At 44.2% G+C, this 22,243-nt stretch overlaps 1 protein-coding gene across 1 annotated transcript; it reads left to right on the top strand.

Annotated features, from left to right (window-relative positions):
* The first annotated feature begins 45 nt into the window (after positions 1-45).
* Positions 46-21,917, top strand: ano10a (anoctamin 10a). Its single transcript, XM_076281109.1, has 13 exons — positions 46-206; positions 1,194-1,348; positions 2,533-2,730; positions 3,064-3,198; positions 3,557-3,676; positions 4,146-4,715; positions 5,260-5,315; positions 5,482-5,556; positions 5,663-5,845; positions 6,717-6,908; positions 7,027-7,155; positions 14,952-15,068; positions 20,900-21,917. The coding sequence occupies exons 2-13, from the start codon at positions 1,210-1,212 to the stop codon at positions 20,936-20,938; spliced, it is 1,953 nt and encodes a 650-aa protein (XP_076137224.1). The 5' UTR covers positions 46-206; positions 1,194-1,209; the 3' UTR covers positions 20,939-21,917.
* Positions 21,918-22,243: the final 326 nt, after the last annotated feature.

Below are 22,243 nucleotides of genomic sequence, written 5' to 3'. Positions count from 1 at the left end.
GCGTTTTTTTTTTTCTCTGCGCCTGTCTCCTCGATGACGTGGAGGAAGTGAGGAACTTTGTATGCGGTCTGAGTCAGTTCCACATTAAGACATCACAACTAAACGTAGCCTATCCTTGCTTTCTCGATCACATAACAAATGGACTGCTGTTGTTTTCTGTGAAAAGCTACTTCTCAGACTCCACACTTGTGGCGTTAAGGCACACGGTGAGTAGGCTATGCTGTAGGAATGCTAGGGCCTAGCAGACAGCGTAGCTTTCTGCTTAGGCTACTACCACTGTACCGTTAACAAGCAGACAGATATTCTGTCACGGCACGTTTTTATTTAGCACTAGCCTATACTGTGAATCTGTATACTTTAAAGTGGTTACCACCAGCCGTAAGTATATAAAGCCCCTTCTAAGCTTAAGCTAACTTGCTCCGCCTCCGCCCATGCATGATGTTTTGGTAGCTTACCAACTGTCATCTGTCATAAGACTCGTTCGGTTTTGCAGCACAGATTTTCCTAAAAGTCTCATAGCCTACAATTCTGCCGTGACTTTGGGAATATAAATGAGCCTTATAGAGCATTAGTTGGCGGTGGGGGTATGGTTTCCACCAGCGTGGCAGGACAGATGGCCGGCCAGCAGTGCTGCAAAACACACCTTTTAAAACCGGTCAGGTTGTTGCCTAAGATCTGAACTTTGGACGTCACCTCCATCCACTAACACTGGATGTCAAGATGACTCAACTACTGTATAACTTAACACCACAGAGGAATTTGAATGATAACTTAGGTTATAACAATCTTTGCTGCAAAGTACAATTGATTAGATTGATTAGTGTTTTACTTAATGACTGGCAGTGTACTGATTGTTGTATTGAATTTGGTGCAAGTGGAGGTAGGGCTGTCATCATTCAAGGTGATATACTCTGTTCAGTAGCCTAGGCCTGGCCTAGTAGTTCAGTTAAACATTTTGGAGGCAGCAGATATAAACTTTGTGTAAGATATAACTCAAGTACCCTACAATAGTTGCAGTAAGCTGAGTTCACTAAACATTTGCATATGCCACTGAACAGCACATTGTGACACTGGCTCAGCCATAAAACTCAACATGTTATATTACTCCAAAGAGAATGCCTGGCCTGTCTCTTTTGTCAGATTGTCCTGGTAATATGTTTTATTTATGAGTCTTATCCCTGCTCCTCTTACAGCACAGGGAGTGGGAAAATGCAAAGTGGCTGGTCAGTTTCTGACAGTGATGGGACAGCCTTTACCCCTATGGTGGTCCTGGAGTTGGCTGAGGACACCAGTGAAGAGGCCATCAAATGGTTGCTAAGCAGGATACGAGATAAGGAGCAGAATGGAGGTAAGCCCTTACAGTATTGTTGGTGCTATGAGTAGTACAGGTCCACATAACATGGTTGCATTGTGGGTACAGTAGGTAACACTGGAAGTGTTTTGACTTTTCACACACACAATTTTCACCATCCAAAGTAACGTCCTTACATAATATGAAGCAGGTTTTTTTAGAACCTGATATGCTGTCAAGTTCCATCAATATACATTGTTGTGTTCAATGTTGTATACTCAGATTGCTGTCATCTTAAAACTTTGCTAAGTTGTCAAAACATTCTGATTTGGTTCAAACTTCTCTTTCTACACCAGACACCAGAATCAACATATTAATTCCACTGACTATTTAAGTTTATATCATCCACTGACACAGATGAAGACCTAATGGCCGAAAAGTTTGTTTGTTACCCCTGTCGTTACTAAAGGAAGTGCAACCTTTGGTGTGCAACCTTTTTTGATGTAGTTTATAAAAAACAGTTTGTATACACACTGGACAATAACAAGTGAAATGACATAATGATGCCAGTACAGGATGCTGAAACCAACATATTTAGAAAGTTGGTCTTGTTGGTCATCGAGCTAGTTACCAGTTGTCAGCTTATAGACATTACCACTTCCATTATGCTATTTCAGTTGCATTCCACATGCCCCAGAACATGTGCTGCCTATTTGCAAATGATTTGGGTGGTGCCTATGCCATCTGGTTCATTTTCAGGTTTAACCTCTTGCAGTCAATGCATCAAAAGTAAAAAAATCACTAGGAAAACAAAAATCTGTGGAGGCCTTCAAGTTGTCACAGTATGGGCGTTTTCTTTTTACTTCAGTGTGTTTTCTATATGATCCTTTGTTAACTAAGAAAAGATGGGATGCAGTGTTAGTTTTGAAAAGCTTTTTTTATTCTCTCATGTTTTTCTCTATCATTATGCTTGAGACTATTGATGGTTAGACAAATGTTTTGGACAGAATAGTTAATGTGTGTGTGTGTGTGTGTGTGTGTGTGTGTGTGTGTGTGTGTGTGTGTGTGTGTGTGTGTGTGTGTGTGTGTGTGTGTGTAATAGCAACAAATGCTACAGCACAACAACACAAATATATTGCTGAGCACTACATTTCTGAACCAGCAGAGTAGCTACTTTTTCTTATATGGGTACCCTCACAAAAGTGCAGAGTGTGATCTGCTCAGACATTTGGATCTTGCAGGGGCTGAGTTGTTGGTGGAGCAACTGCTCACCGGAGGCCATGATGGTCAGAAGGGCAACCCCAACGTTTTCCTAGTTGGCTCCACCCTGAAGAGGCTGCTGCACGGAGCTGAGGATGTAGGCCTCTTCAAGGAGTTCAATGATGACTCCATGCGTGGCTTCACATACACCAACAAAGACAACTTCAAAGACTTCCAAGGTTTGTGAATGTTTACTTTGTTCACCGTGTTGGCAGATTTATATGTTATTGTTTTTCTCTGTGCATTATAATTGCTCAGCTCATTTTGTAGTCATTGGCCATCAAATTAGTTTCTAAATTCCAAATAGAAAAACATTCATGTTTCTGTGAAAAACGTTCATAGTTTGACATTAAAATGCAAACACATATTATGGTCAATGTGCTTGGGAATATCACTGTATCACTGCACTGCTACATTGGAAGACGTTCCTCTTACTTGAGCTAACTGCTAGATGAGTTGCTGTATTGCTATTGTTTCAATGAGCATGTGTGATTTGCCTACTGTATACCCAGGTGATGGAGACGGCTTCTTGAGTGTGGCAGAATGCCAGTACATCATCAAGCACGAGCTGGACACTCTGAGAGCCAAAGATGAAGCCAATGTGCCTGGATATCCCAAAGCCAAGCTTTACCCTGGCAAATCCATTAGTAAGTCACATAGATGCATGCAAAGCTGGCACATGTGTTATTTAATAAGTAAATCAATCACTAAATTTGGTTGTAGAATTATGTGAAGCTCTAAGAAACCTTGGTCAGACATTTGCAGCAACAGCTTGGGAGCTCTATGGACAGCTAGACACCGATAATAATTTCTTTGTTTACATCAGTGGTTTGTTAACATTTGGCCATTTAGTTAGCCTATTAAATGTGTGGGTAACCCTGAACTATCCATGTAATCTAATGTTTCATCTGTGTTTTTATTTGTGAAGTGTTGCAGTAGACATGCCACATTTGATGACAGGAAAATGAATCCTACAAATGAAATAAATAGTTTTACCCCTTGTAGTTCGCAGGTTACAATCGAAAGGAATTCTCCACCAGGTCTTCCCTCTCCATGACAAAGAGGAACTCAAAAGACTTTCATTTTCATGGTATCGAAAGGTCAAACTTTCATTTCAACCTCTTAGTAAGTAATTTTTTCCGTTCAATTTGATTTTTAAAATGTATTTTCAAGAATCAATGAATTGTTAATGTGTAAACATTAACAATAATGCTCCAATTTTGAGAAGGTACCTCACAGCATGAGTTGTAAACCTGTAGAGGGCCGACATGTGTTTGTTGGAGTGCTGAGTTGTTAAGAGAGGTGGCTCCACTCAGATAAGACGAGTTCTTGCATAGACTTTGACCCCCAACACTGCATATGATGTCAGGGATCGTTGTTGAAGCTACGTCATTGTAAAGATGTGCATTTACCTTAACCAGTTGCTTCATGCACAGCATGCGACATTGCGAGTACCAATAAAGAAAGCAAACTCTGATGCCATTAACCACAACACATTCATTAAACATGTGTGAGAGTTGCCTACATATCCGGATCTCCTAAGCTCTGTGTCTCTTTGATCCCTTCTCCCCCACCCCCCACCATACCAATCCAGATGATATCAGGCACTACTTTGGCGAGGGCCTGGCGCTCTACTTTGGCTTCTTGGAGTACTTCACCTTGGCCATGCTGCCCATGGCCCTCATTGGCATCCCGTACTACCTGTGGGACTGGGAGGATTATGACAAGTACGTGCTGTTTGCCGTTTTCAACCTGGTGTGGTCCACCGTCTTCCTCGAGGTGTGGAAACGCTTCAGTGCCACGCTGGCATTCAGCTGGGGAACGCTGAGTCGCAAGAAGGCCTTCGAGGAGCCCCGGGCTGGCTTCCACGGCGTGCTGGGCTTCAACCCGGTCACCGGCCGCGAGGAACCCGTCTACCCCAACAGCAAGCGTCTGCTGAGGATCTACCTGGTGTCCGTGCCCTTTGTGCTGCTGTGCCTCTACTTGTCCTTCTATATCATGATGATCTACTTCGACATGGAGAGCTGGGCGCTGGCTCTGTACGAGGTGGAGCCCAACTTCTGGACGGGTCTGTTCCTGTTTGTGCCCAGTATCATCTACGCAGTGGTCATAGAGGTGTTGAACTTGCTCTACCGCTATGCTGCAGAGTTCCTCACAGACTGGGGTGAGTGTCCTAGAACAAGTGGGCTAATATTGCACATCCGTTATGTTTTTGAGTATGTGTACGTGTTCCACATCCACATACATACCTATTTCACTTGCTCATATTATGTGTTTCTACATTGATGAGCTAAAACATTATTGGCCACTCACAGATGATACAAATACCTAGCTTCTAAAAATAGCACTTGGTAAGGTCTGTGATACATTTGACTCAAAGCCAACGCTGTACATGTAACAGCATGTATGATGGCCAGATAACTTTGGGGTACACAGTCGAAATCGCCTCAGTTGTCTATGCAAGCATTGAAACTGGACCTTAGAATGATGGAAGTTTGTGAAATATTTTGGCTCATCAGTATATTTAGATTTGGATGATAGCATTGCAATTGATAAAATGAAAATGCTATTGTACAGTATGACCTGTTTTTTAATTGCATCTGACTGTAAGGAAGATAACTTTAGTTAAATGTTCAGTCTAGTCATCTCAGCTGTGTATTTTCACATTTTGGAAATAATATTGCTATTTCTTATGTGTTTTTGTTTAGAAAACCACAGACTGGAAACATCTTATCAGAATCATCTTGTGTTGAAAGTACTGGTGGTGAGTGAATTCATTTAAAATATATTCCCAATGTTTAAAACTATTCTCTACTTTTTGCTCTTTAAAATGCCTTTGTTGTGGCAACTTGATCATTTGCATGTTGAATTAACTTGTGACAACATTGGAAGTGTTTTTAAGAGTTCTTCTCCCCCCCCCCCCCCCACAGTTTAACTTCTTCAACTGCTTTGCATCTCTCTTTTACATCGCTTTTGTGATGCAAGACATGGTGCTCCTACGCCAGGCAAGTCATCTGTTAATTACATGGATTTCTTGTAGACCTTACATCTGATTATTCAAGGCTCATGAAACTTGTACTTATAATGTGACATGACATTTCTGCCTTCCAGAGCTTGGCCACGCTGCTCATCACCTCCCAGATCCTGAACCAGATCATGGAGGCCTTCCTGCCTTACTGGCTGCAGAGGCGACGCAACAAGAAGGCTCACAAGCGGCTGCACAGGGTCATGGCAGACCAGGAGCTGCCCCTGGAACAGCAGACCCAGCTGGAGTTGGACATGAGCACATATCTGGTGAGGGGCCAGACACTGATTGGATTTCAATTTAACGCCTAACAGGAATAGATGTGACAACACTGTGATATTTTGTTAACTCTCTCTCTGTCTCTGTCTCTCCGTAAATGAGTTGCCGTTAAACATTTTATGTACTGTAGATGTGACTAATATGTGTATTGCAAACACTGCAATATTTTGTCAACTCTCTCCGTCTCTATGTAAATAAGTTGCCGTGACTGCACAGATGTAGCATATCTTATAACAGGGCCGACTCCGAGTCACTGATTGGATTTCAATGTAACATCCTATATACATGTGACAACACTGCAGTATTTTGTTAACTCTCTATGTCTCTGCAAATGAGTTGCCGTGACTATACAGATGTAGCATATCTGGTAACAGGGCCCAGACACTGATTGTATTTTAATTTAACATCCTATAAGAATAGATGTGACGACAAATATATGAGTTGCCATGACTGTATGCTATATACACAGAGCATAGTAGGAGTAGAGAGCATATGTCTATATGTCCTATAGCCTACAGTAGGAGTAGAGAGTAGAGAGCACATGTCCTATAGCCTACAGTAGGAGTAGGACACATGTCCTACAGTAGGTAAAAGTTGACTTCTACTGGAGCCACTCCCATTCATCTGCAAATCTTTATCAACAAACATAAGGATACATAGAGAATTGAGCTATGTACAAGTGGGAGCTTAATGGAAGTTCAAACATGTTGGATCAATAGCATTGCATTCTGTAGTGCCATTTCTATAGCCATATGGGAGTGCCACAGAAGGAGAGGCTAAGGGATGTGTACTACTAGACCTAGAGGACTGGGAATGAAAGTGTAGTCATGAGCAGTTGTGTGTTGTGTTGTGTGTCTAAAGGGCACCTTTGATGACTACCTGGAGCAGTTCCTTCTGTTTGGGTACGTGAGCCTGTTCTCATGTGTCTACCCGTTGGCTGCGGTGCTGGTGGTGCTGAATAATATCACAGAGGTCTACTCGGATGCCTTCAAGATGTGTCATGTCTTCAAGAGGCCTTTTGCAGAGCCCGCCTCAAATATCGGAGTGTGGCAGGTACGCATAAATTCTCTTAAAAGTAACACAAATGGAAGATGTTGCTGGTTGCTGTTGTTGAAAATATGAACAATGACATGGCAAAGACATAATCATTTTCACATCTTCTGGCTTACAGCTGGCATTTGAGACGATGAGTGTGATTGCCGTGGTGACCAACTGTGCCTTGATTGGTCTGTCTCCACAAGTGAAGGCCTACTTCCCGGAGTCTGACACCCAGCTTATTCTTCTGGTTGTGTGTGTCGAGGTAAGATCTACAAATGGTGTTGGTCACTCAGGATGCAAAATACTTTGAGTGCTTGTTTGATATTTTTGTAAGCTATTGTATGCTATCAGTTTGACTGAGATTTCAGTTCTGATCAGACAAGATTTGTGAAGATTAAATTATCTACCATCAAATATGTAAACCGCATGTAAACTGATAATGAAAATATAGTTCATTAGTGACTTGACTCAGACCAGAGGAAGGGCAGAATGAAAACAATGGTAAAGTAAAAAAAATATATAGGTTAAAAGTATTTTGTTTTTGTTTTGGTTAATTTGTTCTTTTCAAACTATGAATGTTTAATCATGTTATTAATCACCAGTGTGTTAAACTAGTACAGCCTATGGATGTTAATCTGTTAATAGCAACAACCGTTGCAGTCTATCCTTATCTAAGACACCAAGATATTCTTCTGGGTGTTTGTTGCATGCTGTGCTGCTATGTGAGGCATTCTTACTGGAATGAATCTGTCCATTCATAATTCATGATTTATGATGATTTTCAGAGTGGTAGTCCATGTGATGTATCAAAATGCCTCAGGTGTAAAGGATTTACAGTATGATGTGTTTTTGTGCGTATAATCTGTATGCACATGTAGGTCTTCATGAATAACACTAGGGATGCACGATATATAGGCGGCCGATATATTATTAGCCGATAAGTGAAAAAATGAAAATATTATTATCGGTCCGATAACAGAATTCTGGCCGATAATTTGCGCCAATATTTTTTAAAGTCCTAATTTAGGCCTACGTAAGGTCCGTCTGGCTACACTGAGCTAGCCTACTTGAGCTTGGTTGGCTATACTTTTTCCTCAATATAATGTCAGCGGTGTGAATGTATTTCACCACTCTAACAACTCTTGTGCTGGTGTGTTTTTTACCGCGCTGGTCGGGGAAACAAATAAACAAACTCGTTAGTGGGACGAGTACATACGTAGGCCTAGTTCTAAGTTGTGTTTTAGTATTATATTTGCATTACTTTAGCTTGGGTTTTGTATTATTACTTAGAAATATGCTAACCATTTGTGCTTCAGTTCCAGACAGGTCATCATAATAAGTTATTAAAACCTTCGGGGCTAACGCCTTTCATTTCTGCTGCAGCAGGTTGTGCGCAACAAAGTAGACGGACATAAGATACAGTCTGAGGAGTTGCAGCTTTATTCAGTTACCCGCAGTTGAAACTAAACCTAAGTTTCCCTCACAAACTCTGATTTGGTCGCTATACTGTAGCTTATTCCAAGCTGAGCCGTTTATGAGCGTTTAGTCCTGAATGAAAACGATTCAAACTCTCTAGCCACTCACTCGCAATTCACTTACGTCAGGTTCACTTAAAGGAGCCACACATACTGTAGGGCTAGGCTACTGTTATGTTGTTGACTGCCGTACTATTGAGGACTATTATGAGTTCTGTCCATCATTTGGTGGTAGGTAAAATTACTGCAATAAAATTATGCTTATTAAATGCTTTCCCCAAATCACTTTTCACAATTTTTTTTCAAGAGTAATATTATCGGTTATCGTATCGGTATCGGCTACAACAAACCAATAAATATTGGTTATCGTTATCGGCCCTAAATCGTATCGGTGCATCTCTAAATAACACCCTTGTCTGCAGTGGTGGATTGATATCCACCATGTGGCGCCAGTGAGCTGTTTTTGAGTGTGTGGACTGAGGAGCACCCTCCCTTGCCCTGTTCCTCTCTCGTGTGTGTGTGTGTGTGTGTGTGTGTGTGTGTGTGTGTGTCTGTGTCTGTGTGTGTGTGCATGCGTGTGTGACGTTGCTATGAAGAGTGTTGTGATGCTGCAGACATAAATAGACCAGAGAGCATTGACTGGGCCTTAGCCTGGATAATCCAGTGTTCTGCCTCGGAATGAGGTCCCAGTCCACATGTGTTAGCGTCAGAATTAGGAGTGAATCACACACTTGATCTGTGCCTCATAGCCCCCTAGAGAAACCGTCTGAGGAACCTCAGAAGACATGGGAGGGGAGATGCGCAGGGGCAAAGCGGAAGACCAGGGAGTGCATGCTAGGACGAGATAAAGCAGGGCATTTTTGTTGTTTGTTTTCACGCTGCCTTAGGGAAAAAAAATGAGGAAATGAGGAAATGATTTTGCACTGCATGTCGCTGCGTGTTTTTCCACTAATTAAGACGATACAGTGATTGCTGGATGGGTAATTGGGTCACATTGATTTCTGCGTGAGCGCCGTACATGAGAAATGAGTTCTAAAAACGTGGAGACTTTGGGGAGACTCTCTGCTCCAGAGTGATTACTGCTGGCTGTGCAGGCTGACGGGGCGGCAGGGCTACTCCGTGCTTCGCTGGCCTCACGCGTAAACACCTCCAGCGTATGCTGCCAGACGCCGCTCCTCTGTCAGCTGCTTAATGGATACTGACCCTCCTGTCCCATGACTGACTAATGTGTGGAGACAGTCCCCAGCACGTCAGCTAAGACATGTCTGTGTCCACTGCAGGGACACTGAATGTCAAGGGTATTATTTGTTTGTTTTGGAGTACATTTTCAGGTGTAGCTAAACTGGAGATTTGGATACTGTGAGTTGGGGAGGAAAGAAGAGGTAGTTTGTAATTGGTTGCTGTATATTGTGTATGAAAAGGGTTTCACAGTAAAAGATGGTCTCTTAATGTTGGTATTTTGCTCACTGGAGAGTGTGTCGCATGCCATCCAATGGAATTTGCTCTTGTGCTTTCCGTATGTCTGAGTTCTGTCTCAAGAGGAGAAAACTCATCAGAAGAGCAGTAGCCTACTCACTTCATAAGCTCAGTGTGCATACTTAGGGTGTCTGACAGAAGCCCATGCACACAGGCACAGTATGTTAACGCTTAGTCAGTTATCAAGCTTGTTTATTTTGAAATGATCATTACTAGCATTCACCTCAGCTTCACTTAAACACAAACGGAAATATCTCTTTTAATCTTCAGGATTGTGTTAAAGGACTTGGCACTGTAATCTTAAGTGATCATAATTGTGTGCATTGATCTTTAAATCTGTAAACAAATCACATTAATTGGATTTGTAGGAGTTCATGGATCAGTGGCCAGTAGAGACCAGTTCAGGCCTGCACCTCTGTCTACACGACTGAAAGAGTATGTTTGTGCAGCGCCTCAGGCTTGGCCAGGGACTGTTTTACGCTCTCCTTGTCAGTGCTGTGATGTCTGGCAGCCCAGACCGCTGCCTATTTTAGGGCATATGATACGCAGGTAATTACACGATGGCATGCCTCAGAGAGCAGTAACCAGGCAACAGGGTAGCCACGGAGACGGGAGAAGTCTCGGGACCAGGCGTAACAGAAGTGCTCGATGGAAGTCCCTCCAGCTATAGGCCCTTAAGGAGAACATTTACCAGGCTTCCCATCGCAGAGTCTCATGTTGACTTAACAGAGCTGGTTGTTACATAATGATGCTGCCTGACATCCTGCATGACTTCCTCCTTTATGAATGATGTGAACTCATTTTAGCTTTACAATACAAAAGGTGGTCGTTTGAAATCATGGTGATCTTATCGAGGACACTAGATGATCATTGCAGATCATTTGCAGACATTTCCAACCTGTGTTGCTGTATTCTTTTCCTAGCTGAGTTGATGGCACCCTCTGTGCGTTGTCCAGATGATCCAAAAACAAATCCATGCTGAACTCAATGTCTGCCTGTCTGCCTGAGACACACTTGAGAGGATGTTTATGCTCATGGAGTCTGTGTAGAGAAAGCAGAGGCTGAGGCCAGAGAGGCGGAGACAAATCCAGGCCCTGGTGTGCTGCTGCTCTTGTGTCCTGTTGTTCAGTGAAACAACCTGGTGAGGGGATTTCATTAGCCAGTCAGGCGCGGCGAAGGGCCTGCAATTGGATGATAAGTGAGAGTGATGACAGGAGAGCTCAGCAGCTTCTTAGTGAGGCAGCACTCGTATGGCAGTGAGGGGCAGAGAGGAGTAGGGAGGAGCAGAGAGGACTAGTGAGGAGCAGTGAGGAGTAGTGAGGACTAGTCAGGAGCAGTGAGGAGCAGAGAGGACTAGTGAGGAGCAGTCAGGAGCAGTGAGGAGCAGTCAGGAGCAGGGAGGAGTAGCAAGGAGCAGTGAGGAGTAGCGAGGAGCAGTGAGGAGCAGGGAGGAGCAGAGAGGAGCAGTCAGGAGCAGTGAGGAGCAGTGAGGAGTAGCAAGGAGTAGCGAGGAGCAGAGAGGAGTAGTGAGGAGTAGTGAGGAGCAGCGAGGAGCAGGGAGGAGTAGCAAGGAGCAGTGAGGAGCAGTGAGGAGCAGAGAGGACTAGTGAGGAGCAGTGATTAGCAGTCAGGAGCAGTGAGGAGCAGTCAGGAGCAGTGAGGAGCAGTGAGGAGTAGCAAGGAGTAGTGAGGAGCAGAGAGGAGTAGTGAGGAGTAGTGAGCAGCAGTCAGGAGCAGTCAGGAGCAGTGAGGGACAGGGGTCCTGAGGACCACAGGCTCCACATCTGCAGGAGGGGCTTCACAGCAGAGACCGAGCGTGATGTGACAGGACTGCCCACAGCCATTGTCAGAAGCATGTCACAGTGTACTTCAAACAGTAATAAGTACTAATATTACAACATGGTCATAAAAAAACAAAATATTCAAAACAGTATATAGATGCCAGCCCACACACATAAACAAATGCAAGGGAGAAAAAATAGGTTTTGTTGTCAGAAACACACATTCACAAAGCAGGCTCTCAAGAATATAATCAGTAATTATATGTCACCAAATATCGCTAAATGGTCTATTATGTTATGTTATTTACAAACATTTATGTTATGTAACATTTTATTAAAGTATGATACGTAATATTGTACATTATATACAGTAATAGTAGCCTATGTTTATGTGGATGAAGAAGCCCATGTATTTTCAGTAGAGGTTGATGCCACTGTTTCCCTCTAAAATCAGTCAGTAGCGCAGTACTATGAATCCCATTTCCTTATTCTAATATGTGTAATATGTAGTAAATGACTGTCTGTCTGTAATGCCACTGCTGCACTGCTGCTGTTGTCTGTGGCTCTCTGCTCCGCTGATGTGCAGCCTCATGATAATGAAATAACTTGATTGCTTTGCAGATAAACTTGTTATATGTAGACAAACAGACTCACAAGCACACACACATACTGGCAGACACACAGAAACACACCACCACTGTTTTTTTCCACATGACCTATAAATGCAGACCTCATTCAGGATATCTGAGCTGAGTCATATCAGGAATGCATCAGTCGGCATGGACACCAGACACAATAGCATTCTTATGGATTTCGGCTCAAATAATTGCTGCCCCTCAGCTAGCAGGGAAAGAGCAAGTGTGTTCGTACGAACAGACTTTCACCAACGTGCTTCCTGTCCCATAGAGCTGCTGAGACATTGTGTCCTCTGCAGATGGACATATTGATATGTAAGAGAGGAGTGGCTGAGATTAGGCATTCCGTTTGCATCCGGCCCTGTTCGGTGCGGTGACGCCGACCCATCATCCCTGGGAGAGCGGAGTGAAGGTGGAGCAGCCTGGTGATTTACTCCTAATGATGAGGGGCATGGCAACTGCTAAGTGGGATGAATGCTGGAGGGCTTTGGGCTTTGGGTAGCAACAGCTCTCTCCTGTCTCCTCCCAATCAATATGGAAGCTTATGCTTTATAAGCCATATAACCCAGTGTTGTTGTTTTACAACAGCTGTTTTCTGCACAGAATGAGCACAACACTTTTATTAACAGAGATGGACATGGATTTTGGAGGAGTAACAGTAACAGTGGAAGCTTTCCAACTTTTCCTCATTCTACCTTTTCAAACATTATTCCCTTAGTTGTGTTCAGGTGGATAACATCCATTTCAAATGTGCTTTTAGGTGTTGTGTGGAGAATATGATCAGATAAGACTTTATTTGATCCCACAGCGAGGAAATGTGCTGAATTGAATGTGAGCATAATAGGAATGGTGTGGCCTTCACTGCTCAGGCCCCAGCTCAGCTCTGCTGCAGCACATACTGTACAGTCTCTGTGTCTGTTCTGTCAGCTCTTTTCCACTTCTCATAGTTGACATTCATGTACAGACATGACCATATATGCCCATCCTTTTTATCATAGTGACGTAAATGTCACAGTCTGTTGCTTCAGCTGACACCTTGAACCTAAATTTCCTAAATTCCTACATTTCCCTCGGGATCAATAAAGTAGCTATCTATCTATCTACCTTGAGGTTGTGAGAACTTGGCCCGCAACTCAATACATGTATTTGAGACTAGGCCTACCTTATTTTTACTGCAAATAGGAGAAGATCTAACCTTGTGTTCTTAATGTCTGATTCTTACTCTGTCAAAAGCACTCTCTTCCTCTGCCGCTCCTCTCTGCCCCACCTTTGAGGACGTTCCCCTTGTCCCTCCTCCTCCTCCTCATCCTCGTCCTCTCACCTCTGCCAGCAGGACGGCAGGCCTGGGCTTGACCCCATGTCAGGCGCCAGCGTGTAGCGCCGCAGTCCAGTCCATGGTCGGTATTGTGCCTGGCTCTTTTTCTCCTCCATTAGGCCCACGGGGCCTCGGCGGCTCTGCTGGCAGCCTCCCGTGGCCAGGCCTGCTGTCAGGAGTGCGGCCAGAGCTGCCAGCCTGCCAGCCAGAGCGGAGTAGCGTAGAGTAGAGTAGAGTGGGCACCGAGCCTGGTGCCAGGGCAGCACTCACCTCGCTCAGGTGACGCGGCTAAACGGCTCGGCTTTTCCTCACACCTGATGAGGTGTTGAAAAGCATTGTGTACAGTACGTCTGTACCGGGAGGCTGCTGTTCGCTCAGTGTGGCTATCTCTGCCTGGTGTCGCCGCCTCTGTGAGTGTATTGATCAAAGGATTAAGGACAGATACGATCACATCGCATGTGATGACTCAGCCTGTAGACAAGCGATTGGAACGGGTCCAAACCAAGCGTCTGTGCCCGCGGACAGCTGTTAAGCCTGAGACGGTGTGGCTGTGTGTCTGTCGGCGGAATGAGAGCGACGGCTCTGGGAGAGGGAGAAGCAGGACTGCTCGTCCCCCCCTCAAAGCCACCTGGCCGCTGCCACATTCTCATGCCAAATATGGAGAAAGAGCCCAGGTTGGAATTCAAACACATCATTCTGGTGCCTTTGGTGGAATACAGATGGTCTAACTATTATAAAAATGTTTGAAACTAACAAGAAGGGACGCTGAGGTATGAGAGAAGCAAAAATGAAGCTAAAATAGGAGCTACAGTATCTCAGCACTGCATCTCATCTCACACTCCCTTTCTGGCTCACAGCTTCACACTCTGCGCTCTCCCTCTCTGGGCTTCTGCCTGGAACACCTCTGCCTGACACTGTTTGTGCTGCTCAGGTTTGCTGGAGGTGAGAGCCGTCACAACTGTTTAAAAAAGGATGGGACAATGTTTCCGTTGGTGGGAACAGAAGATTGGATGGTGCCAAGTGTGTGTGTGTGTGTGTGTGTGTGTGTGTGTGTGTGTGTGTGTGTGTGTGTGTGTGTGTGTGTGTGTGTGTGTGTGTGTGTGTGTGTGTGTGTGTGTGTGTGTGTGTGTGTGTGTGTGTGTGTGTGTGTGTGTGTGTGTGTGTGTGTGTGTGTGAGAGAGACTGAGTGAGTGTGTGTGAGCATGTGAGGGATGCTTACCCTAGAGTTGTGTCACATACATCAAAGCCACAATGGCCGTGCACTACCTCAGAATGACTGGCTTCTCTTGAGTTCACTGTGAGTCCCAGTGTGTGTAAGGGAGATCAGTCCAAGGACAGGGACATGTCATGAATGGCTCTGTTTCTTGTCACTGCAGCATATCCTCCTGGCTTGTAAATTCATCCTGGCCTTCGTGATCCCAGACATCCCCAAGCACATCCAAAACAAGCTCGCCCGCCTGGAGTTTGAGTCCTTGGAGGCGTTCAAGAAAAAAGTGAGTTCAAGAAGAGTGTGTCTGTGTGTGTGTGTGTGAGAGAGAGAGAGGTTGTAGACACAGCATTAATTATATAAGTGCATTTGTGTGTTCACACAAAGATATAGAGCTGAATCAACAGTGTGGGTGCTGTACCTAAAGGAGCTGTGGACTTACTTGGGCAAACAGTACCTGACTGATGGGGCTCCACTCCACTCTGTTCTGCACTAATCAGCTCCAGACAGTGAACCACTCCACCTAATCACTGATGGAGATGGAGATCTGTGTGGGTGCATGCCTCCAACTCATTGTGTATAAATGGGTATAAATGTATGTATGTATGTATGTATGTATGTATGTATGTGTATGTATGTTTGTATGTATGTATGTACAGTTATGTGGAGAATAATAGCAGTGTATTTTAAAAAATTGAATAAAGCTCAAAATCCTTAGAATAGTTGTGAAAATTGATCATGTTTGTGTTATACCTTTACAGAAAGTGAAGAAAAAGGAATGTTAGGCTGTTCAAAAAAATAGCAGTGTTTGCATTTTTCTTTACATACTCAAACGACCAACTACTGGCACCTGTGAAAAGGTATTCCAGCCCAGGACGATTGAACTACATTCCAAAATTCCTCTGCATGTCTGGGTTTTGCCTCAGAAACAGCATGTTTGATGTCACCCCACAAGTTTTCTATAGGATTGAGGTCTGGGGACCGGGCTGGCCACTCCATAACATCAAACTTGTTAGTCTGGAACCAAGACTTTGCTTGCTTACTGGTGTGTTTTGGGTCATTGTCTTGTTGAAACACCCATTTCAAAGTCATTAGTTAAATCGTTCTGGGCTGGAATACCTGTTCACCGGTGCCGGTAGTTGGTCGACTCCATGCAACACAGATGTAAAGCAATTCTCAGAAATAATGGTAATGCAACTAGATATTAGTGCAATGATTCAAAGTAAAGCAAAATCTTGATATGAGACATTTGAGTTAATACAGTAAATGTTTGTGTTTGTAAAGTGTGAAAAAATGCAAACACTGCCTAACATTCCTTTTTGTTCACTTTCTGTAAAGGTATAACACAAACTTGATAAATTTTGGTCATGTTTTGATTTGAAATTGAATGTGCAGTGATGCATCGATATTATGGAATTCATGCAGCTATTCTAAGGATTTTGAGCTTTATTCAGTTTTTGAAAACACACTGCTATTATTCTGCACATAACTGTATGTACTACAGTATGTATGTTTGTGTTGTAAAGAGAAAGCCAGTGTGTCTCCATGCATATGAGTATGCTAATGAGGTTTGGCTAGTTGGGCAGATGTTTATGACCTGGCAAAATGCTAAGAAGTAGGTCACTCTCTCTCTCTCTCTCTTTCTTTCTTTCTTTCTTTCCCTTCTTTCTTCATCTCTCTTATATACACCCAAGAGCAGCACAGGACCTCATTCACACTGAAAGGTTATGAAAGCCACTCAAATTTATGAGCGGAAAGCACGCGTTGTGCATGCCACTCAATGGGAAAGGGAAATTTATTTGCTCAGTGGGCTTAGCGGGATCCTTAATCTTGGGCCAGCAACAGCCTTGCGTTTGTCAGTGTTTGGAGCAGGGCGCGGTGAGGCTGGGGACATTAATAGATATTAATATGAATCATCTGAATCGCAGCCAGTCTGACAGCCTTTTATCGGATTAAAAATGGAGCCAGAGTGCTCAAGTAATTAGCACGGCTATTATTTCATGCACACAGAGTCCTGAGTGAGACATCTCTAATCAATAGAGGGTAGCCCACTCGTTTCCACAGGTAACTTTAACTGGATTGATTCTTGTTTTCTTGTCGTTTTCTGTTGTTGAGCAGATGCGATCCCGTTCCCACCGGTAAGTCTGATGCCCTAGTTCGGGTACGATACACTGAACTTGCAAGCGGGATATTCTTCCTACAGGCAGTAGGGGCGGGCGAGAGAGTCTTCATTCGCCTGTAATGAGTCATTTAACCATATACAGACTTACAAAGATGAGTAATTAACACAAAAACATTGCCTGGTGTCCCTTTAACATGAATGTGTTTGCAGGTTCTTGGATTGGGATTTTCTACTGCATTGATGGTTTTAATTTGTGTGATAAAGAAAGCATACCCTAGGAGTTTCCGCTTGCCTAAGTAACATTTGAAACGGTTTGAAAAGACATTGTAGCAATGCATGTGGTAACAACAACTCCGAAAACAAATCCACAGTAGCACTAATGGGCTGGGTGGCACCGCTGTTCACCCCCATGTTACCATCAGAGAAGCAGTTGGATCATTAATGCTGTCTGGATACCCTCAGGTTGTGTTTTATGTGGATATTATTGCATTCTATTGGATTACTCCGTCTGTAGTCTGCCAGCACAGCATCCAAACAGAGAAATGCACCCAGCACTGGAGAGATCCAGTTGTGCAGCTGCACCATGATTGGAAGGATGTTTGGGTATAGTCTGAGATTTTTCTTAGGCAAGCTTTTTCACCCCTCCATTAACATTTTTCAATTAGATGGACTGTGGGCTGTTTCAGGACTCATTGATTAAGTATCAGCATGATGAAGCAGGCTGTGCTATGAGGCCAACGTCCTCCGCCTCCTCTGGAGCATCACAAACCAGACCGGACACCGGCTGTGGCCTCTGCCAGCGCTGCGCTGTGCTGCGGCTGCACCCCCCTCTCTGGCCAGAGCCTCTGTCTGACCGGCAGGTGATGGCCGCAGCAGGCGTGTGTCTCTCAGCACTGCTGCACAAAGAGCATGTGACACGCCTCGGGATACCTAGAGAAATAGGAGACGGGGTTCAGCGGGAGGCGCTGTAAGATGGAGTGAAGAACAGATCTTCTTCCTGTCACTAACCCGCTTCCGCATCTGACCCCATCAATCGCGCCGCCAGCTGACCGTGGCGGATTTTTTCCACAGGTTCAGCATTAACTGCAGCAAGGTACACTGGGGGGGGATGAGCCTCCCGCTTGGGCTCGGCCTAAAATAGCGGCTGGCCTGATGGAAACCCCCTGTTAGCAGCCAGCGCTGGCAGGCACCCAGCGGCACCCAGAGGTGACACAGTGACGGGGAAAGGTCACCCTGCCAGCCCAGGAGAGGATGGCAGAGACACCTCTGGGAGATCCCTCCGCAGCAGTGGCCCCAAGAGGAGCTGAAGCCTGAAGAATACTTTTTTTTTTTTCTTTATTCCGAAAAAGTCACCTTTATTGGTATGCGGATCACTCTGAACACTGTTGTACAGGATGTTAATAACTGCAAGGATATGTGCCACGTGTTGTGTCTGTGTGTTGCCGAAGTTCTGTAATATCGCATTTCCCTCTTCTGTGTTGGGACACAGTTTGTTCTGCCTTAATGGCTCCATTATGTGTTTGCCAACTGAGACTCCATTCAGCCTGCTGACTCCAACATACACATGCTTACGTGCAAACAGACTTGTGTGCTGGAGATACCGCTGTTCCCATGGTGAAATCTGAAACAAGATGGTGGCACTGAGACGCATCAGAGGAGTCCGTGGAAAAGTTGATGTCCACTACTGCCCAGCATCACTAGGAGGCCGGGGACAGGGCCTCTACCAGCCTCTGCAGCAGGGATGAACTCCCGCAGCTCACACCACTCACTCCGCTAAGGCCATACGGGTGGTTTTCTCCCTGTTGCCAGTATCGGTCCTCAAGGCGTGACCATGCTGGTAGTAGCCTGTTACTTGCTGTTCCATAAAGTCATGCCATTCTCTGGGTACAGGAACCCACATAGATGCGTTTTAAAAACAACACATACACAGAACTCATTGTGTTGTTTATTATACATAAAGAAATGTCCATGCATCCACACACAAAGGACAGGGAACAATCATCACTCCAGTGTGTCCATTAGTGGAGAAACTGCTAAGAAGAGATGCAACATCAAATACCTAACAGAGATGATGCACACAGCCTTTTCCGAACGTCTGTGAGAAGTACTAAATGTAGCCAAATGTGGGAAAATTCTGTTGGTCAGAACATGGTTCCTTTTTCTGGCCATATAATGGGCATCAGGACAGCAGGACAAGTGAGTCATGGAGGATTGCTGTCAGAGTCTAACGTTAGTGGCCAGTGTGAGGTTTAGATGGCCTTCACTGACCTCCACCACAGCGTTTGGAATGCTGCCAAAGCACAAGTCACTACCACCATCAATTAAACATGTCAGTGGCTCTCATCGCCGTTTGGAATGTGCTCCCCTTGACTGTGTAAAGGTAACTGTACATGGGGTCATCCTGTGATCAAGATCAGCCTTGAGCTGGTGTCTGTGTCCGTGTTTTCACACACAGCCCTTAGGAGTTGGGTTCCCGATGCTCCAGGAACGCTCATGTCTCATATGATTCTGTACAATGAGATGCTTGTTGTGGTAGACGGATCATTTGGGTGACTCAGTGAGGGCTTCTTCCTTTGGGTTGTGCAGACAGACCCTTGCCTGAGTACTTTCATCTGGGGTTGTGAGGTCCCATCATGAGTCATGCTGGTGGCCTAGTTGCAGTCCTCACCATGTCAAAGGGTTTGACTGTGTATATGGCTTGTCCCTAGACCTTAAGGACAGCTCAGTCTTATGTCAGGAAAATCCAGTCAGCAGTATAGTAGCTAACAGTTTTAAACCTAGCATTCAGAAATAGTTGACACCATTTCACCCTTTCAGATGGTCTTGGCGTTCATGGTTATGCTCAACACTGATGGGCCACATGGCAAACTAGTGTTAAAAATATCTGATAACTGCAGAACCCTAATCATGTCTAGCATTGAAGAAGGACTATTTTGCTATAGTGCAGAGGACCATGACCTAGAACTGCAGCACTGTGATCTAAAAATGGAATTGCCGGTTTATCCTAATTGGTTCCCTTTCTACCTAAAATGAGTGAATTTGTCTCCAATTCATCAAATGCTTCCTGCTTGGCCATCTCGGATTTACCTGGATTTTTTGTACAGCAGTCGTTCATGACCGTATTACTGTATTACTGATCTAATCATCTGACTGGTTTTCTGCAGTGTTTTATTGCATTGCATGTTCACAGACCTTTGTGATTAAAATTCAAAATTCAAAATTTTGTATACTAACAGCTGGGCCTATAAAAGCTATCCATACTGTGTGTGTGTGTGTGTGTGTTACGGATAAACGGGTGAGCTGTGATGACAAGCTCATGTTCCCTCTGTTCAAGGTTTCTGCCGTGTAAAAGGCTCAGGAAAAGATGCCTGTGTCAGCAGAGTTTCCCCTATCGATCCCACTACTGCATTAAAAAGTTAATTGCACATTCCACAGAGAATGTAATTTGCCTTTTTATGCTGCAGGCATGAGAATAAATTGATTAACTCCGGCTTCTGGACTATCAGACGAATGTAGTGAAATGAAGAAAAAACAAATTGCTTGTAATATTTTCTATTTTAATGCTACATTCCTGAAAATCTGTGGGTTACATTATGTAATCGGACCTAGTTTAGGATGATTGTAATTGTACACATGCATTGCTGTGTTCTTTATTTGTAGTCACATGTAATTTGGCTAATACCAGTGCTGGATGTCTCAGCTGGAGGAGCTGATGTTGGCCATCCTGTAATGGTGTTCATGTCCACCACTCTGAGTGGCTGCGTTATGACTAATGTAGACAGAGCTTGTTCTGAGTCACTAATACAAAACCCTTGCAGCCACACACTCACACAGTGAGTTCTTCTTCTCCTCAGTAGGGTGGACTTTAAAGGTTAAAATTCAAACCTGTGGCTATTTTTGTCCACTCAGTCGGTTTCTGCTGTTATGGCACAGAAAGAGCTTATCTGTGAAGAGAAAATGTCTGTTGTTTTGATGTTGTTCTTTTGTCTTTCCAGAAAATCTTGGAGACCTCTGGGATCCCCAACAAACACTGAGGAGAAAAGAGATCGCCAACACAGACACTGAAGCCGAAGCTCTTCCTTGAAATATTAGACAACAGTGGAAGGTGTTTACAATACATATTGGACAGAATGCGCTCCTTGGCCGAACACGCTGTGCTGCACTGGCTTGTTGTCACAGCTTCCGACTGTTACTGTTACTGCTATAATCCAGAGGCCTTCACCTTCTGCAGAAATTTGTTTTGTAGATAAGTTATTCAGTCTGTTGAATTGCACAGCTCAAGCACCATGGATGAGGTGGAGCGTCTTTGATCTAAAATCTGTAAGGGTATTTTTTGTTGCAAATGCCAGGGTCAGCTCCTATTATGGCTATGTAATGTCCTTAAGGCACACGGTTTGAATGGTCCACACAACTAGCTGCATTAATGTACCATCTTGTTCTTTTCTAAATATGGATACCATCAAATGAAATTCCTTCAAAAATAGAATGAATAACCCTTTATCTCCCTCTCCAGACATCATGGTCATCTTTACTGTGGGTTTGAAATCTCCATATCAGAAGCGGTCCTCTAAATATAGGCCTTTGTAGACAAAACAAAAAACCCCAATGCATAAGCCAATACCTCAGGAACACTGACACATCAGCACTTCTGTAGGCCTGCACTGGAATGGCTTCACCATTATCCCAAAAAGCATTACATATCAGCAGCTTCTTATTCTCCTACCGACAACTCAAAATATATCAATATTTAAATGGTTTGTGCTTAATTGAGCAACGGAATATACTATTGTTGCAATCTGACAAGACATTACTTCATCATTTATTTATTTTTAGAACTTATACTCAAATGTCATGCAATGCCTTTAAATGTCACCATATCAAGTGCTACAGTGTTATGGCCCTCGCGCATCACGTTGGATATCACATTCTTCACAGAACTTGATGCTGAGTTATACGTGTTCTTCCTTCCTGGGAATAAATGTATAAGAGGCAATAAATGTGTCGGTGCTCTGAGACCATCTATGGAGTAGAATGTATATTGAGTGACCTGAAGCTGGACGCACACATAGCTTCTCTCCACCCCCTCACCCAGACACTCGGACAGATCTCAGCAATGACACTAAAAAAAGGTAAATGACTGAGCTGCATGAAGCTGCACCACTCCTCCAGAGTGCTCGCTCTCTCGCTCTCTCTCGCTCTCTCTCTCTCTCTCTCTCTCTCTCTCTCTGTGTGTGTGTGTGGCTGAGCGGGTGCAAGGTTGATGAGAGGACTGGTGGTGGAGAGGGTCTGGCTGGGGAGAGGTGCTGGGTTACTTGAGCTCTCAGCCAGAACAAGCTGGA

The sequence above is a fragment of the Alosa pseudoharengus genome, unplaced genomic scaffold, assembly GCF_046254945.1.
Source record: "Alosa pseudoharengus isolate Yale_2024_CS ecotype anadromous, Long Island Sound unplaced genomic scaffold, YU_APseudo_1.1 YU_APseudo_1.1_scf_12, whole genome shotgun sequence".
In the NCBI taxonomy this organism is placed as follows: domain Eukaryota; kingdom Metazoa; phylum Chordata; class Actinopteri; order Clupeiformes; family Clupeidae; genus Alosa; species Alosa pseudoharengus.
The sequence above is the reverse complement of the archived record's forward strand: the minus strand, read 5'-3'. Positions and strand labels throughout refer to the sequence as shown.

What these genes read in the sequence shown, in the direction of transcription:
- ano10a (XM_076281109.1), top strand. Translation starts at nt 1,210, where the DNA reads ATGCAAAGTGGCTGGTCAGTTTCTGACAGTGATGGGACAGCCTTTACC. An exon ending in ACTTTCATTTCAACCTCTTA is followed by an intron (nt 3,677 to 4,145) that starts GTAAGTAATTTT and finishes ATACCAATCCAG; the next exon opens with ATGATATCAGGCACTACTTT. An exon ending in ACATGGTGCTCCTACGCCAG is followed by an intron (nt 5,557 to 5,662) that starts GCAAGTCATCTG and finishes TCTGCCTTCCAG; the next exon opens with AGCTTGGCCACGCTGCTCAT.